The sequence below is a fragment of the Salmo trutta genome, chromosome 21 (genome assembly GCF_901001165.1).
Source record: "Salmo trutta chromosome 21, fSalTru1.1, whole genome shotgun sequence".
NCBI lineage: Eukaryota > Metazoa > Chordata > Actinopteri > Salmoniformes > Salmonidae > Salmo > Salmo trutta.
In genome coordinates this window covers 11,668,607-11,686,818 of record NC_042977.1, presented here as the reverse complement: position 1 = coordinate 11,686,818, position 18,212 = coordinate 11,668,607, and the positions used below count along the sequence as shown (strand labels likewise).

Genomic DNA, 18,212 nt, shown 5'->3' with positions numbered 1-18,212 from the left:
TAACTACAACAACATTCCCATTAACGGTTACAGAAATGTTTTACTTGCTATGACTGTGCTAAAAACTGCCTGTTGTTGGCATTAGCTACTGGCGCTGAAAATCTTCAACAGTTTACTAACCACTGTGCTTCCAGTAATGCACTGTAAATTCTACAAATCCATAATTGTACTGTAGTCAGGTGTTCCAGTAATATACAGTACATTTGTGTTACAGTAAAGGGCCTGTAAATCTACAGTGATTTACTGGTTTCTGTGCTGCCAGTAATTTACTGTAAACATTACAGGGTTTTTTCCCACAGAATAGGTATTAACAGCCAATCCAGTAGGGTCTGGAAACTATAGTGAGCTTCGGTCAATAGCAACGTGATGTCACTTTCCCCATCTTTGTTCACACCCTGGCTGCAGTTCAAACTCATAAAAGACACACCCTTGTCCACTTACCCTCGCCTTATGCCCTTGGGGGAATCCCAGTCACCATCTTGGCGGGCGGTCCAAATGATTAGCCAAGCAAGGGAAGTTTGCAACGTAAGCCCCTCAGCCCTCGTTTTCAGTCGAGTTTGCGAGTGTACAATTATGTTCACTCCGGGGCCTGAAACTCACCATAATTCAATTTGCTAAGAAAAGTCTGTGAAAACTTAAAAACAACATCAATGGAGAAGTCAACATAGAAGTGCATGTAAAAAACAAATGCAAATAAGTTAGAAATTGTGCTACCAATGACGGCACAAACACGTCTCATAAATGTTTTTGTTTGGTTATCTTTTGGAAATTGTACAAATAAAACATTTTCCTTCTTCAGAAGGTCCAGCTAGGCAGGCTAATGTCAGTTAGCTAATTAATTTGCTAGTTATCACACATTAGGTGTATATTAATAATGATATACAATTGAAGTCGGAAGTTTACATACACTTAGGTTGGAGTCATTAAAACTTGTTTTTCAACCACTCCACACATTTCTTGTTAACAAACTATAGTTTTGGCAAGTCAGTTAGGACATCTACTTTGTGCATGACACAGGTAATTTTTCCAACAATTGTTTACAGACAGATTATTTCACTTATAATTCACTGTATCACAATTCCAGTGGGTCAGAAGTTTACATATACTAAGTTGACTGCGCCTTTAAACAGCTTGGAAAATTCCAGAAAATGATGTCATGTCTTTAGAAGCTTCTGATAGGCTAATTGACATAATTTGAGTCAATTAGAGGTTTACCTGTGGATGTATTTCAAGGCCTACCTTCAAAGTCAGTGCCTCTTTGCTTGACATCATGGGAAAATCAAAAGAAATCAGCCAAGACCTCAGAAAAAAATTGTAGACCTCCACAAGTCTGGAGCAATTTCCAAACGCCTGAAGGTACCACGTTCATCTGTACAAAGCAACTCATTGCCAGAACAACAGCAAAGAACCTTGTGAAGATGCTGGAGGAAACAGGTACAAAAGTATCTATATCCACAGTAAAACGAGTTCTACATCAACATAACCTGAAAGGCTGCTCAGCAAGGAAGAAGCCACTGCTCCAAAACTGCCATAAAAAGGCCAGACCTAGGTTTGCAACTGCACATGGGGACAAAGATTGTACTTTTTGGAGAAATGTCCTCTGGTCTGATGAAACAAAAATAGAACTGTTTGGCCATAATGACCATCGTTATGTTTGGAGGAAAAAGGGGGAGGCTTGCAAGCCGAAGAACACCATCCCAACCGTGAAGCACGGGGGTGGCAGCATCATGTTGTGGGGGTGCTTTGCTGCAGGAGGGACTGGTGCACTTCACAAAATAGATGGCATCATGAGGGAGGAAAATTATGTGGGTATATTGAAGCAACATCTCAAGACATCAGTCAGGAAGTTAAAGCTTGGTCGCAAATGGGTCTTACAAATGGACAATGACCCCAAGAATACTTCCAAAGTTGTGGCAAAATGGCTTAAGGACAACAAAGTCAAGGTATTGGAGTGGCCATCACAAAGCCCTGACCTCAATCCTATGGAAAATTTGTGGGTAGAACTGAAAAGTGCGCGCGAGCAAGGAGGCCTACAAACCTGACTCAGTTTCACCAGCTCTGTCAGGAGGAATGGGCCAAAATTCACCCAATTTATTGTGGGAGGCTTGTGGAAGGCTACCCAAAACGTTTGACCCAAGTTAAACAATTTAAAGGCAATGCTACCACATACTATTTGAGTGTATGTAAACTTCTGACCCACTGGAAATGTGATGGAAGATATAAAAGCTGAAATAAATCATTCTCTCTACTATTATTCTGACATTTTACATTGTTAAAATACAGTGGTGATCCTAACTGACCTAAGACAGGGAATTTTTACTAGGATAAAATGTCAGGAATGGTGAAACACCTTAGCCAAATACATTTAAACTCAGTTTATGTAAACTTCCGACTTCAACTTTATGATGACACTCGTTTTCATAACAAAAAAAACAAGAAGATAAATATAATAACAAGATGTAATAATTTGCTGTTAGTGAGAAAAGTGAACATCTATTGTAACAGAGACATAGGGAGTCATGAAGCAGGTGCAGTTGGTGAGTTTAATAAAAACTAACGTGGAGCGATACAAGAGAAGCATCTGGACAAGAAAACCGAACCAAAACTGTCTGTTGAATGACGCTACAGAGTGCATGATAAAGGGGAAGTAATCAAGGTAGTGATGAAGTCCAGGTGTGTATAATGATGGGGCGCAGGTGTGCGTAATGATGGTTGCCAGGTGTGCGTAATGCTGGGTTGCCAGGACCGGCGCTTAGTAAACCGTCAACGTCGAGCGCCAGGGTGGGAGAGTGGGAAATAGGCATCTATTTCCTATGATTTATTTCATTTCCATGGTCATTGCAGAATAAATTCCTCACCTTTTCTGACTATGATGTTTTCATATCCGCGAAATAGCCTATAGGCCTACAACAAGTTAAGATAGGCTACCATTTGTCCCATCTCTCATTTAATTGCACCCAGTTCACAGTAGTAAATAGATAAGCTATTTAAAGTATTTTGCTCTGTTTGATCCGAGACGGTTCACCTTTTCCATTGACGTTTGTAGGCTACGTCTGAATACTGTATTGTCAAATTTCCCGAGCAGACAATATTTCACTTAGAAACATAGTACATATATCATAACCGTTGCAAAATAAATTCCTCACCTTTTATGGCCATGATGAGTTCATATTCCCCAAGTAGCCATACAACAAATTATCGTGCACATCTCTCATTGTGCCTATTCGATATTATAATTTCACATTTTTATATGCGAAAGAGAGTGCGGTTTACATACAGTAGAATTGAACAGGTGAACAGACAGTTGATCTTTTGCATTGAAGTGTGTAGGCTACCACTGTATGTGGGCCTACTGTAGGCTAGTTTAGATTAGAAAGTAGAAAATGTTTCAGAATTCGCAGACAGTGCAGCATATTTAGGTTCATGAAAAAGTAAATACAAAACATTATTGAATTCGAACAATCTGTTTACAGGTTCACAACAATGTGCACTTGTTTTTGTCATTTGATCAAGTTTGCCATGCAATGCTTTTTCCTTAGATACTGTCTTGGCCTAATTCCAATTCCTCCCCAGTATACAGAAAATAAGGGTGTTATTGTCACTATAAAAAGGGTTATTTGTGGAGGGACCGTTTCCCTTTTTGGAAAACTACCTAGAACCTTTAACATCTCATGAACTGTTTTTGGAAGCCTTTGATGATTCTTTGGAAGGGAAAGAAGTGTTCTACAAAAACCCCATTTATAATATTTCCCAGCATGCTCTATTGCAGGGAGCGTTTCAGAATTGTTTGTTTTACTGTAATATCTGTGTTTTTGCACGTACGTTGATTGGTTGATACATTTTATGCTACACAAAGATAAATAACACACCGTTTTCTAAACTAATCCACTCTGTTAGTAATTGGATTTACGGTACCCGTTACTGAGATGGTTGTTCCAGTTTAGATGTTTGAGGTAGTCTCTATTTTTAATCATCCCTACCTTGGCAGTCATTCTGAATGCAGGTTGCGGGTGATTGATAATTCCACTTGTTGGATATCTTAACTCTGGCTGGATTCAATTAAGAATTACACATCACTTTACAAGCCAACATTATGTGACTTGTAAACCGGGAGATTCTTAACACCACTGTGTTAGGGTATAACATGGCCCTCAAAGAACGGCCTTCTGATACAGTAAATATTATGTATTGTCATAAAAAGGCTGAGGGGCTCTATACATTCATAAAAAGTGTTCTCGTGGGAACCCTTCGTAGATGGTTTAGGAAGAACCTTTAGATGATAAAATGGTTCTTGGTAGAACCCTTCATAGACGGCTCTAGGCAGAACCATATTTTATGCATGGGGTTCCTTGAAAAACCCTACATAGAGGGTTCTGGATAGAACCCTCTGCAAAGGGTTCTACCCAGCACCAAAAAGTGTTCCCCTATGGGGACAAACCGAAGAACCCTGTATGGTTCTACTTAGCACCTTTTTTTTAGAAGAGTGTATAATGCTCGTTCATGCTCCCACAGTTCCACGACAGGTCTGATTCATAACGGGAAACATGTGTATACGTATGGCATGCGCCAAGTTTATACATCTCAATATTTTTGTGCGTGCGCAGTCTTTTCAGAAATTGATTAAAAAAAAAAAACGTTTATTAGATGATGGCATTACAAATTAGTTCAAATTAGATCTTCATTCAAATCACCATCTCACTATGGCTTCCCTCTCCACAGGTGTTAGACATCTACCTGGTGACAAGCCCCTCCTGACTGAACCCCTCTATAGTCGCGGGCGCATCCCCCCACTGACGGGCATCATGGCGGGGGCTTCAGTGAAGGTGGCCGTCCGGGTCCGTCCCTTCAACTCTCGAGAGATCGGGAAGGACAGCAAGTGCATCATCCAGATGTCAGGGAACACCACAAGTGAGTATTGCATATTTGTATTATAAGAAATGTCTATTATATTGTTATTGGTGTAAGAAAACACATGGACCTGAGGACTTCAGCTTTGCTCTTTCGTTGTAGGTTACTTCTTGATTAACCTGGGCTGGATGTTAATTGGCCCCCAAATCAGGCCTATCCAGGGTTGGGCTACCACAACCAAAACAAAACATTTCTATTGAAGTATTTCAAATCTAAAATATTTTAGTTGGGCCAAGTCAACTGATGAAGGCAGTGATTGGGGGTCCGCCCTGCCTAAGTACTGTTAGGGGAAATGTTAGAGTCTATGTAGGTAATGTTCTATACTAGTAATATCTCTGTAATATGTATTGATGAATCCTTGAAAGGCATTCCATTGGGATATACAGCATTTTCCAGTCTGATAACTCCAGGCAAAGATGTCCTCATCAATAATGAATGTAGTTTGATTAAATATTTACTAATATGGTCTGCTTTAGATTGGGCTTTTAGGAGACAGCCTCATATGACATTTTAAATGGTTTTGGAGGTGTTATACATTCGATCTAACACCATCTCAAGCTTATTTTAATAAATTCATCACTTCACAACATAGACCCTTCATGGTGGATTCCGATCATCTCTACTGTAGAGAATCACTGAAACATTGCACTTCTGCCGTCTTCTGCTTGGTGCTCGGAAAACATGCTGGAAAGCAACAGGATGGTGGGTAGTGAGGCGTGCAACACATGAGACAAAGGCTCCAATGGGAACTGAGAGCCTGTCTCTGTGTGTATGTGTTTGTGGGGGTGACCTCTAGAGCTTCTCATCCCTCATCACGTGACCCAGAGGGTCCAAAAGGCCTCGTTGTTTCCGTCTCAGCTGAGACGCTAGGTCAGATGATGTGTGTGTGTGTGTGTGTGTCATATTCTGCTTCTTTGTTCCTGTCAACGGTCTGATGATGACCTCATTCCCACAGTCTTTAGCATGGCACAGATTCGGAATACTCAAAAATGGCTTCCTTTCCTCTTCCTGACTGATGTGAAAGTACTGGATTGGTGAAAGTAATAGGGAGGATGGCCAATAGCATTGTCAACCATCCTCTTCAATTTCACCTTTCCAGTCAATACAAGCGAACAAGGATGAGGAACTAGAAAATAGGAAAGGAAGCCACTTTAGAATATTTTTATTTAGCCAAGTTGTCCTACCTTCTCTCTTGGATGCAACTGTCTCAGGAGGACTGAACCACATTATTCTGTTCCACACAACAAAGACTTCCAATTTGGCTGATTACATGTCCCTATGAATAACTGATATACAATATATAACCCCCAAACCCAGTCTATTGAAGTGCATAAGTGACATCATCATAGGTCAGTCACCACTGATGATGCTGCTGTATTAATCAGAGGAACATCATCACTGCAATAGACTGGGTCTACTGCATCACTGCATCACTGCAGTACCTACACTTAGTGTACAAAAACACTCAGTGTAGGCACATAGACAGAGACTGACCAGGTGAATCCAGGTGAAAGCTATGATCCCTTCTTCAATCAGTGTAGATGAACGGGGGGAGACGGGTTAAAGAAGGATTTTTAAGCCTTGAGACAATTGAGACATGTATTGTGTATGTGTGCCATTCATTTACATTTACATTTAAGTCATTTAGCAGACGCTCTTATCCAGAGCGACTTACAAAATGGTGCATTCACCTTATGATATCCAGTGGAACAACCACTTTACAATAGTGCATCTAAATATTTTAAAGGGGGGGGGGGTTAGAAGGATTACTTTATCCTATACCAGGTATTCCTTAAAGAGGTGGGGTTTCAGGTGTCTCCGGAAGGTGGTGATTGACTCCGCTGTCCTGGCGTCGTGAGGGAGCTTGTTCCACCATTGGGGTGCCAGAGCAGCGAACAGTTTTGACTGGGCTGAGCGGGAACTGTGCTTCCTCAGAGGTAGGGAGGCGAGCAGGCCAGAGGTGGATGAACGCAGTGCCCTTGTTTGGGTGTAGGGCCTGATCAGAGCCTGAAGGTACGGAGGTGCCGTTCCCCTCACAGCTCCGTAGGCAAGCACCATGGTCTTGTAGCGGATGCGAGCTTCAACTGGAAGCCAGTGGAGAGAGCGGAGGAGCGGGGTGACGTGAGAGAACTTGGGAAGGTTGAACACCAGACGGGCTGCGGCGTTCTGGATGAGTTGTAGGGGTTTAATGGCACAGGCAGGGAGCCCAGCCAACAGCGAGTTGCAGTAGTCCAGACGGGAGATGACAAGTGCCTGGATTAGGACCTGCGCCGCTTCCTGTGTGAGGCAGGGTTGTACTCTGCGAATGTTGTAGAGCATGAACCTACAGGATCGGGTCACCGCCTTGATGTTAGTGGAGAACGACAGGGTGTTGTCCAGGATCACGCCAAGGTTCTTAGCACTCTGGGAGGAGGACACAAGGGAGTTGTCAACCGTGATGGCGAGATCATGGAACGGGCAGTCCTTCCCCGGGAGGAAGAGCAGCTCCGTCTTGCCGAGGTTCAGCTTGAGGTGGTGATCCGTCATCCACACTGATATGTCTGCCAGACATGCAGAGATGCGATTCGCCGCCTGGTTATCAGAAGGGGGAAAGGAGAAGATTAATTGTGTGTCGTCTGCATAGCAATGATAGGAGAGACCATGTGAGGATATGACAGAGCCAAGTGACTTGGTGTATAGCGAGAATAGGAGAGGGCCTAGAACAGAGCCCTGGGGGACACCAGTGGTGAGAGCGCGTGGTGCGGAGACAGATTCTCGCCACGCCACCTGGTAGGAGCGACCTGTCAGGTAGGACGCAACCCAAGCGTGGGCCGCGCCGGAGATGCCCAACTCGGAGAGGGTGGAGAGGAGGATCTGATGATTCACAGTATCAAAGGCAGCAGATAGGTCTAGAAGGATGAGAGCAGAGGAGAGAGAGTTAGCTTTAGCAGTGCGGAGAGCCTCCGTGACACAGAGAAGAGCAGTCTCAGTTGAATGCCCAGTCTTGAAACCTGACTGATTAGGATCAAGAAGGTCATTTTGAGAGAGATAGCAGGAGAGCTGGCCAAGGACGGCACGTTCAAGAGTTTTGGAGAGAAAAGAAAGAAGGGATACTGGTCTGTAGTTGTTGACATCGGAGGGATCGAGTGTAGGTTTTTTCAGAAGGGGTGCAACTCTCGCTCTCTTGAAGACGGAAGGGACGTAGCCAGCGGTCAAGGATGAGTTGATGAGCGAGGTGAGGTAGGGGAGTAGGTCTCCGGAAATGGTCTGGAGAAGAGAGGAGGGGATAGGGTCAAGTGGGCAGGTTGTTGGGCGGCCGGCCGTCACAAGACGCGAGATTTCATCTGGAGAGAGAGGGGAGAAAGAGGTCAAAGCACAGGGTAGGGCAGTGTGAGCAGGACCAGCGGTGTCGTTTGACTTAGCAAATGAGGATCGGATATCGTCAACCTTCTTTTCAAAAGAAGAGAGGAGGGGGAGGGGGAGGAGGATTCAGGAGGGAGGAGAAGGTAGCAAAGAGCTTCCTAGGGTTAGAGGCAGATGCTTGGAATTTAGAGTGGTAGAAAGTGGCTTTAGCAGCAGAGACAGAGGAGGAGAATGTAGAGAGGAGGGAGTGAAAGGATGCCAGGTCCGCAGGGAGGCGAGTTTTCCTCCATTTCCCCTCGGCTGCCCGGAGCCCTGTTCTGTGAGCTCGCAGTGAGTCATCGAGCCACGGAGCAGGAGGGGAGGACCGAGCCGGCCTGGAGGATAGGGGACAGAGAAAATCAAAAGATGCAGAAAGGGAGGAGAGGAGGGTTGAGGAGGCAGAATCAGGAGATAGGTTGGAGAAGGTTTGAGCAGAGGGAAGAGATGATAGGATGGAAGAGGAGAGAGTAGCGGGAGAGAGAGAGCGAAGGTTGGGACGGCGCAATACCATCCGAGTAGGGGCAGAGTGAGAAGTGTTGGATGAGAGCGAGAGGGAAAAGGATACAAGGTAGTGGTCGGAGACTTGGAGGGGAGTTGCAATGAGATTAGTGGAAGAACAGCATCTAGTAAAGATGAGGTCAAGCGTATTGCCTGCCTTGTGAGTAGGGGGGTAAGGTGAGAGGGTGAGGTCAAAAGAGGAGAGGAGTGGAAAGAAGGAGGCAGAGAGGAATGAGTCAAAGGTAGACGTGGGGAGGTTAAAGTCACCCAGAACTGTGAGAGGTGAGCCATCCTCAGGAAAGGAACTTATCAAGGCGTCAAGCTCATTGATGAACTCTCCAAGGGAACCTGGAGGGCGATAAATGATAAGGATGTTAAGCTTGAAAGGGCTGGTAACTGTGACAGCATGGAATTCAAATGAGGAGATAGACAGATGGGTCAGGGGAGAAAGAGAGAATGTCCACTTGTGAGAGATGAGGATTCCAGTGCCACCACCCCGCTGGCTCGATGCTCTAGGGGTATGCGAGAACACGTGGGCAGACGAGGAGAGAGCAGTAGGAGTAGCAGTGTTATCTGTGGTAATCCATGTTTCCGTCAGCGCCAGGAAGTCTAGGGACTGGAGGGTAGCATAGGCTGAGATGAACTCAGCCTTGTTGGCCGCAGACCGGCAGTTCCAGAGGCTGCCGGAGACCTGGAACTCCACGTGGGTCGTGCGCGCTGGGACCACCAGGTTAGAGTGGCAGCGGCCACGCGGTGTGAAGCGTTTGTATGGCCTGTGCAGAGGGGAGAGAACAGGGATAGACAGACACATAGTTGACAAGCTACAGAAGAGGCTACGCTAATACAAAGGAGATTGGAGTGACAAGTGGACTACACGTCTCGAATGTTCAGAAAGTTAAGCTTACATTGCAAAAATCTTATTGACTAAAATGACGAAAATGATACAGTACTGCTGGCTGGTGGAGTAGGCTAGCTAGCAGTGGCTGCGTTGTTTACTTTGAACGTGTAGCTGGCTAGGTAACCTCGATAGTTTCAGTACTACACCTTGTCATGATACAAAAGCAACTTTGTAGCTAGCTAACATAACACTAATCAAGACGTTCCTTTGTAATGTATTTAGTTTCTACAGTGCTGCTCGTCGGTAATAGTTGGCTACTTTTGGAAAAATGGCATCGCGGGGGACGGAAATAGCTGGCTAGCTAACCTCGATAATTACTAAACTACACAATTATCAAGCTATGACAAAGACAACTATGTAGCTAGCTAGCTAACACTGCGCTAGTCAAATCGTTCCGTTGTAATGTATTAGTATCTACAGCGCTGCTAGTCGGTAGCGGTTGGCTAGCTAGCAGTGGGTTTGATGATGACTAAGTCTAGAGTCTGGACAACGGACAACGGCGTCGCGGCTGGCTAGCTAACCTCGATAATTACTCTAAACTACACAATTATCTTAGATACAAAGACAGCAAAGACAGCTATGTAGCTAGCTAGGTAACACTACACTAGTCAAATCGTTCCGTTGTAATGTATTAGTATCTACAGCGCTGCTAGTCGGTAGCGGTTGGCTAGCTAGCAGTGGGTTTGATGATGACTAAGTCTGGAGTCTGGACAACGGACAACGGCGTCGCGGCTGGCTAGCTAACCTCGATAATTACTCTAAACTACACAATTATCTTAGATACAAAGACAGCTATGTAGCTAGCTAACTAACACTAAACTAACCAAGTCGTTCCGTTGTAATGTAATAGTTTCTACAGTGCTGCTAGTCGGTAGAAGTTAGCTATTTGGCTAGCTAGCAGTGTTGACTAGCTAGCTAGCAGTGTTGACTACGTTAGGACGAAAATAGCTAACCTCGATAATACTCTAATTACTCTAAACTACACAATTATATTTGATACAAAGACGGCTATGTAGCTAGCTAAGAAAAATTGCTCAGATCAAACAAATCAAACCGTTATAATGTAATGAAGGTGTAATATTACCTGTGGAGCGAAGCAAAGTGCGACTGCTCGCTCCAAACCGGAAGTCATAAAGGGTGAATGGGCAAGACAAAAGATTTAAGTGTCTTTGAACAGGGTATGGTAGTAGGTGCCAGGCGCACCGGTTTGTGTCAAAAACTGCAACGCTGCTGTTTTTTTTCTCACGATCAAAAGTTTCCCGTGTGTATCAAGAATGGTCCACCACCCAAAGGACATCCAGTCAATTTAACACAACGGGGGGAAGCATTGGAGTCAACCTGGGCCAGCATCCTTGTGGAACGCTTGCTACACCTTGTAGAGTCCATGCTCCGACTAATTGAGGCTGTTCTGAGGGCAAAAGGGGTGCAACTCAATATTAGGAAGGTGTTCCTAATGATTTGTACACTCAGTGTATATGGACCACAGACAGTAGCTGCTACCCGGAGCATGCTCAACTTTTGTGCCTTGGCCATTCAAGCCTTCACAGAGAGGCACTTGCTCAACTTTTGTGCCTTGGCCATTCAAGCCTTCACAGAGAGGCACTTGCTCAGCTTTCCCCAAACGCCTGGCCTAATTTCAGATTCCACCAGGTCTACAATTATCCCAAAAATGATGACAATGCATTTTCCACTAACGATATCTATGTAGCCAGCCAAATACTCTTTCTACTTGCTATTTACATTTGGTCTGCCATGGCCAAGGACCACACAGGGTTTCACCATAGCTTACTTTCTGCTAGTTTATGGGCTTGGTCTGGGCACTTCTCTAACCTTTGTTTACTTGTTGTCTGTGCTTTTAGCAATCATAAACCCCAAACAGCCGAAGGAGAACAAGAGCTATAACTTCGACTACTCTTACTGGTCACACACAACAGTGAGTTTCACCACATACACCTGAAAGACTTGAATATCATGCGTTTCAAGACCATGCAAGCCATGAGCTCTATATTCACTCCGTAATAGCTAACTAACCGTGTATTCATACTCAAACTCTGTCTTTCTCTCTGCAGCCGGAGGACATCAACTATCATTCCCAGAAGCAGGTGTACAAGGACATTGGGGAGGAGATGTTGCTGCATGCCTTTGAGGGATACAATGTTTGTATCTTTGCCTATGGCCAGACTGGATCTGGGAAGAGCTACACCATGATGGGCAAGCAGGACCAGAAGGATCAGCAAGGCATCATCCCACTGGTAATCTGGATGGATGGGTGGAAGGGTGGATGGATGGACTGATGGATGGGTGGGTGGATGGAAGGGTGGGTTGATGGATGGATGGATGGATGGGTGGGTGATGGGTAGAAGTGTGGATGGGTTAATGGGTGGAAGGGTGGATGGATGGGTGGAAGGGTGGATGGATGGATGGATGGATGGAAGGGTGGATTGATGGAAGGGTGGATGGGTGGATGGGTGGATATATGGATGGATAGATGAATTAACGACAAAATGTCGTTAAACATCATATAATGTAAATTTACTTCATCATGTCAGATACTGGATCTTTGGAAACCCATTTAGTTTTATGCCAAAAACATCAAAGCCTTTTATTGAAAATACATGTGCTGTGTTCATATCAGTTCCAGTCTATTCTGAAACTAAAACAAATTCCAATTCCACATTTTCCTAATTGAAAAGCGTTGAAGATAATTGGAATTGGAATTTCAATGTACTTCCTTAATTGGATGGAATTGAAATGGATTTGACCCCAACCCTGGTTCATATGTGAGTCTAACAATGCTCCTCCATGTTCTCTGTCTGCCAGTTGTGTGAGGACCTCTTCACCAAGATAAGTGACAGCAATAAGGAAAACAGCTTGTCCTACTCCGTGGAGGTGAGTGCTCCCTCTAGTGGTTTGAGAATGAGCTTCTATACAGGACAGGCCTACTGCTTATCAGTGGGTTAGGGCTTTTACCTCCTGGGTGATACATACTGAATGATAAAAGTGTTTGTCCCATTTTTCATGAGCTCAAATCAAAGATCCCAGAAAAGATCCCATATTGTATGCACAAATTTGTTTACATCCCTGTTAGTGAGCATTTCTCCTTTGCCAAGATAATCCATCCACCTGACAGGTGTGGCATATCAAGAAGCTGATTAAACAGCATGATCGTTACACAGGTGTACCTTGTGCTGGGGACAATAAAAGGCCACTCTCTAAAATGTGCAGTTTTGTCATACAACACAATGCCACAGATGTCTCAATTGGCATGCTGACTGCAGGAATGTCCAACAGAGCTGTTGCCAGATAATTTTATGTTAATTTCTCTACCATAAGCCGCCTCCAACATCGTTTTAGTGTACATTTCCGAGTTAAATGCACACCATTAATTTTGCTGTGCATATGATAAGAGTTCAGATAAGAGTGTCTTATCTGCCCCAAGGTGGTGCTGCTCAATAGACATTTAATAGGCACTTAGTTCTCTTGATTGGCACTTCTATAGAGTATTGACAACCTCCACAGGTGAGCTACATGGAGATCTACTGTGAGCGTGTGCGTGACCTGCTGAACCCGAAGAACAAGGGGAACCTGCGTGTGAGAGAGCACCCACTGATGGGGCCGTACGTGGAGGACCTGTCCAAACTGGCCGTTACCTCCTACAACGACATCCAGGACCTCATGGAGTCTGGCAACAAGGCCAGGTAAATGGGACTTAGAATGGATGGATGGATGATGGGTGGGTGGGTGGGTGGATGTGGGGGGTGGATGGACTGGATAGATGGATGAATAGGTGGATGGATGAATAAATAGATGGATGAGGGATGGATTGATGTCATAAGGTTCACTTCTTTCTCCCTTCAGGACGGTGGCAGCCACCAACATGAACGAGACCAGCAGCCGCTCTCATGCTGTCTTCAACATCATCTTCACTCAGAAGAAACACGACATGGATTCAGAAAACACATCTGAGAAGGTACTGCGCAGACTTAATAACCAGGTTCAACCTCATACTCAAGCTACTGCAATAGGTTGAGGCCATAGAGTTATAAACCCCTACAGATGTAGGATCTTAACTTGATCACTCTTGTTGCTGTGAAATGTCCTGCATTGCAGGAAATGCAAATTTGTAGTGCATTCAAGGTTTAAAAGGGCTTCTAATGTTTGTAATTTCCACCCAAAAAATTCGGACTTGATTCGCCCTAAAGAAAAATGTATCAACCTCTACAAAAAATGTCCATTAATTATAATCCACATAATAACTCACATTTCCTCTTGCTGCAGGATTATTTTCCTGCTGTAGCAAACTGTCTCAAATTAAGATCCTTCAAGATGCCTCACACTAGGGTTTTGTAACACTTTGACCTATGCATGGTTTATAACTCTATGATTGAGGTCTATTGCTATGCTATCTGGACATTCACTGTGTTATCGTTCATGATAACAGTACTCATTACAGATAAGTCCTCAAAGAGAGTTTCTTGGGGCTACCACTGTGCATTTGGAATCTGGGCATTTCCCACTGTGGGATACAGAGTATCAAAGCAGATTCATTCCAAAACAAATGATAACAGAGAGTTTCTTGTTGCAGGTGAGCAAGATCAGCCTGGTGGATCTGGCTGGGAGTGAGAGAGCAGACTCTACAGGAGCCAAAGGAACCAGGCTGAAGGTGAGAGGGTATTTTTGGGTCAACTTTATGGGCTGAATCCGACCCCCCCAGTGAAATCAATGAATGAATTCCTCCGTTTCAAGTTAACATTTCAAGTTGACATGTCTATGAACTTTACAAAGCCTCTAGGTTCTGTTTCTCAAGATTGTGGCGTGTGTAGTTTTTTGTGTTGCACGCAAGGCTTTTCGTTTGATTAAGTATGCCCCATCTGTTCCTTTTCAGGAAGGAGCAAATATCAACAAATCTCTGACCACACTGGGGAAAGTCATCTCTGCTTTAGCTGAAGTGGTGAGAGTTTGTACTTTTCAGTACACAACTCTTCGTCTGTTTGGTCATTGAAGCAATTTTGGTAAGACTGCCAATTAATTAAGTTCTGTCAATTTCTTATTTTTCTAGGACTCAGCACCAAATAAGGTACACAATTTCAATGACTTCTTCCATTTTTGTTTTCAGAAAATATTTGGGGAAATGGTATTAAGAGATTGGGAAGTAGATGATTCACAAGCGTTTATTCTTATATTTCCCAACAGGTAAATGCACTTTTATTGAGGCAGTATCCTTGTCCTAATTGTTAAAATGAACTGTTAACAGAACAAGAAGAAGAAGAAGGTGGAGAGCCACATCCCCTATAGAGACTCAGTGCTGACCTGGCTTCTTAGAGAGAACCTGGGTACGTACTTTCCACCTACTAACCCAGAACCAGCCACCTACGCCAATTGTAGCATCCTTATCGCTGTTTGCAATTTTGTTTAATTCCCCTGCAGATGATGATTCAAAGCTTTTATTCAACTTTTCCATCATTTCCAGGGTGAACAATTCACACGTCTATAAACATATTAGATGCCTATATCCAACCAAGCAGCTTACAACTCAAATCCCACTGGTTTTCAAAGACCTGTTTGTTTTTTTCCAGGGAAAAAGATGGGCAACCAACGCCCCCCCCCCCCCCATTATTTTAGCAGGGGGCTGCAGCAAACAAAACCCCAAAACATCAATAAACATAACATGTAGCATCCTTATCACTGTTTACTCTTTTGTTTAATTCCTCTGCAGATGCCCTTTAAATAATCCTTCCTCCTCTCGCCCTCATCCCCTATTAACCTCTTTGCCCCTTTCTGTCCATTAGGAGGTAACTCTCGCACCGCCATGGTGGCAGCCCTCAGCCCTGCTGACATCAACTATGACGAGACCCTGAGCACCCTCAGGTAACAACCCAGCTCTGAGGTCAAATTCTCCGGTTAAAAAAACCTTCAAATCCATAGTGATTCTGTGACCCTACAGTACTTCAGTATCACTGTCATCCACTGTGAGGAGCAGTTTCAGTTCCAACCACCTGCCTCCTTATAAAGTAATGTACACAAGTGTAATGGCTACACACAAAAGTGGTTCTAAATAGTACAAGACAGGGGTTCTTTTTGGTGCTTGATAGAATCCTTGTTTGAAGGATCAATAAAGAACCATGTTCATCAGGTTCTAAATGGAACCTGTGTGGTGCTAAAAATAATAATTTCCTAAGGTTCTATAAAGACCCCTTAACCCTTTAACAGGCAGCTCAACTGGGCGGTTGAGCTAATTTTGACAACCAATTTTAAATGAAATTAAGCATATGCATTTTTGTTTGGCATATTTTATCACCTCATCCAATGTCATTTAGTAAATTGATCATGCGGTTATCGTTATTGGACTCCCATATTTTTTTTTAAACATGCATTCAAAGATGGTTGAAAACCAGCAAGTGAACGTGAGCAAAACCTAACCTCATTTACCAATTATTATAATTAATTATGAACTAATTGTGTATAAAATGGACAATTACAACGTTGCAAAATGTTGTTGACCTCTGAAACGTAATTTAAGAATGATTCGATTACAAATGTGTTGTTGTTACTAATTTAGGAACTCTTCAAATCTATGCTCTACCAGGCGGTTGAGTTGCCCGTTAAAGGAAATGCTATTCAGTCAAAGCTAGTGATAATGGACAATGGAGACATATTGTTATGGGACTTTCTTTGTCTGTGCAAATACAACAATCCTTTGAAATTCATATCACGATTCGATGTCTGCCTGTTATCTTCTATATGTTTCACAATATCATTCAATACATGTCATTTTACTGGTATTCTAAGCATATAAACTGTAAACACATTCATTTACATGCATTGCAATATTCATATTTTGACACACAAATGTATCCTATTTTATTAATAATTGATTTAAGTCCTCATTTAACTAGGCATATCTTCCATTATAAGTAAATTAAGCATACATCATGTAAATACTTGTATCATTTTTGGATGTTTTAAAAATTCTATGCAAATTCCGATACAAAACTAGTTTACTCTTAATGGGCAACTCAACCAGCTGGTTGAAACCCAGCCTTAAACCCCAAACAGCAAGCAATGCAGGTGTAGAAGCACGGTGGCTAGGAAAAACTCCCTAGAAAGGCCAGAGCCTAGGAAGAAATCTAGAGAGGAACCAGGCTATGAGGGAGGCCAGTCCTCTTCTGGCTGTGCCAGGTGGAGATTATAACAGAATATGGCCAAGATGTTCAAATGTTCATAGATGACCAGCAGGGTCAAATAATAATAATCACAGTGGTTGTCGAGGTTGCACAGGTCAGCACCTCAGGAGTAAATGTCAGTTGGCTTTTCATAGCCGATCATTGAGAGTATCTCTACCGCTCCTGCTGTCTCTAGAGAGTTGAAAACAGCAGGTCTGGGACAGGTAGCACATCCGGTGAACAGGTCAGGGTTCCATAGCCACAGGCAGAACAGCTGAAACTGGAGCAGCAGTTCCTGTCCGGGGGCCAACCCGGACAGGAAGATCACGTCAGTGACTCAATCCACTTAAGTGACGCACCCCTCCTAGGGACGGCAGGGAAGAGCACCAGTAAACCAGTGACTCAGCCCCTGTAATAGGGTTAGAGGCAGAGAATCCCAGTGGAGAGAGGGGAACCGGCCAGGCAGAGACAGCAAGGGCGGTCCGATGCTCCAGTGCCTTTCCGTTCACCTTCACACTCCTGGGCCAGACTACACTCAATCATAGGACCTACTGAAGAGATGAGTCTTCAATAAAGACTTAAAGGTTGAGACCGAGTCTGCGTCTCTCACATGGGTAGGCAGACCATTCCATAAAAATGGAGCTCTATAGGAGAAAGCCCTGCCTCCAACTCTTTGCTTAGAAATTATAGGGACAGTAAGGAGGCCTGCGTCTTGTGACCGTAGCGTACGTGTAGGTATGTACGGCAGGACCAAATCGGAAAGATAGGTAGGAGCAAGCCCATGTAATGCTTTGTAGGTTAGCAGTAAACCTTGAAATCAGCCCTTGCCTTAACAGGAAGCCAGTGTAGAGAGGCTAGCACTGGAGCAATATGATCACATTCTTTGGTTCTAGTCAAGATTCTAGCAGCCGTGTTTAGCACTAACTGAAGTTTATTTAGTGCTTTATCCGGGTTGCCGAAAAGTAGAGCATTGCAGTAGTCTAACCTAGAAGTGACAAAAGCATGGATACGTTTTTCTGCATCATTTTTTGGACAGAAAGTTTCAGATTTTTGCAATGTTACGTAGATGGAAAAAATCTGTCCTTGAAACAGTCTTGATTTGTTCGTCCAAAGAGAGATCAGGGTCCAGAGTAACGCCGAGGTCCTTCAGTTTTATTTGAGACGACTGTACAACCATCTAGATTAATTGTCAGATTCAACAGAAGATCTCTTTGTTTCTTGGGACCTAGAACAAGCATCTCTGTTTTGTCCGAGTTTAAAAGTAGAACATTTGCCGCCATCCACTTCCTTATGTCAGAAACACAGGCTTCCAGGCAGGACAATTTTGGGGCTTCACCATGTTTCATCGAAATGTACAGCTGTGT

At 43.7% G+C, this 18,212-nt stretch overlaps 1 protein-coding gene across 29 annotated transcripts in view; it reads left to right on the top strand.

Moving 5' to 3' along the window:
• The window catches only part of LOC115156687 (kinesin-like protein KIF1A), a 62,323-nt gene that overhangs the window by 4,884 nt on the left and 39,227 nt on the right, over positions 1–18,212 (top strand). For all 29 annotated transcript variants that reach the window (XM_029704262.1, XM_029704261.1, XM_029704260.1 and 26 more), the window contains exons 2-12: positions 4,720–4,908; positions 11,545–11,618; positions 11,755–11,937; positions 12,506–12,574; positions 13,205–13,383; positions 13,544–13,655; positions 14,271–14,348; positions 14,571–14,636; positions 14,745–14,762; positions 14,940–15,018; positions 15,475–15,553. In XM_029704262.1, the coding sequence (XP_029560122.1) occupies positions 4,803–4,908; positions 11,545–11,618; positions 11,755–11,937; positions 12,506–12,574; positions 13,205–13,383; positions 13,544–13,655; positions 14,271–14,348; positions 14,571–14,636; positions 14,745–14,762; positions 14,940–15,018; positions 15,475–15,553 (1,043 nt within the window). In that variant the 5' untranslated portion in view covers positions 4,720–4,802. The remainder of the gene's footprint in view (positions 1–4,719; positions 4,909–11,544; positions 11,619–11,754; positions 11,938–12,505; positions 12,575–13,204; positions 13,384–13,543; positions 13,656–14,270; positions 14,349–14,570; positions 14,637–14,744; positions 14,763–14,939; positions 15,019–15,474; positions 15,554–18,212) is intronic.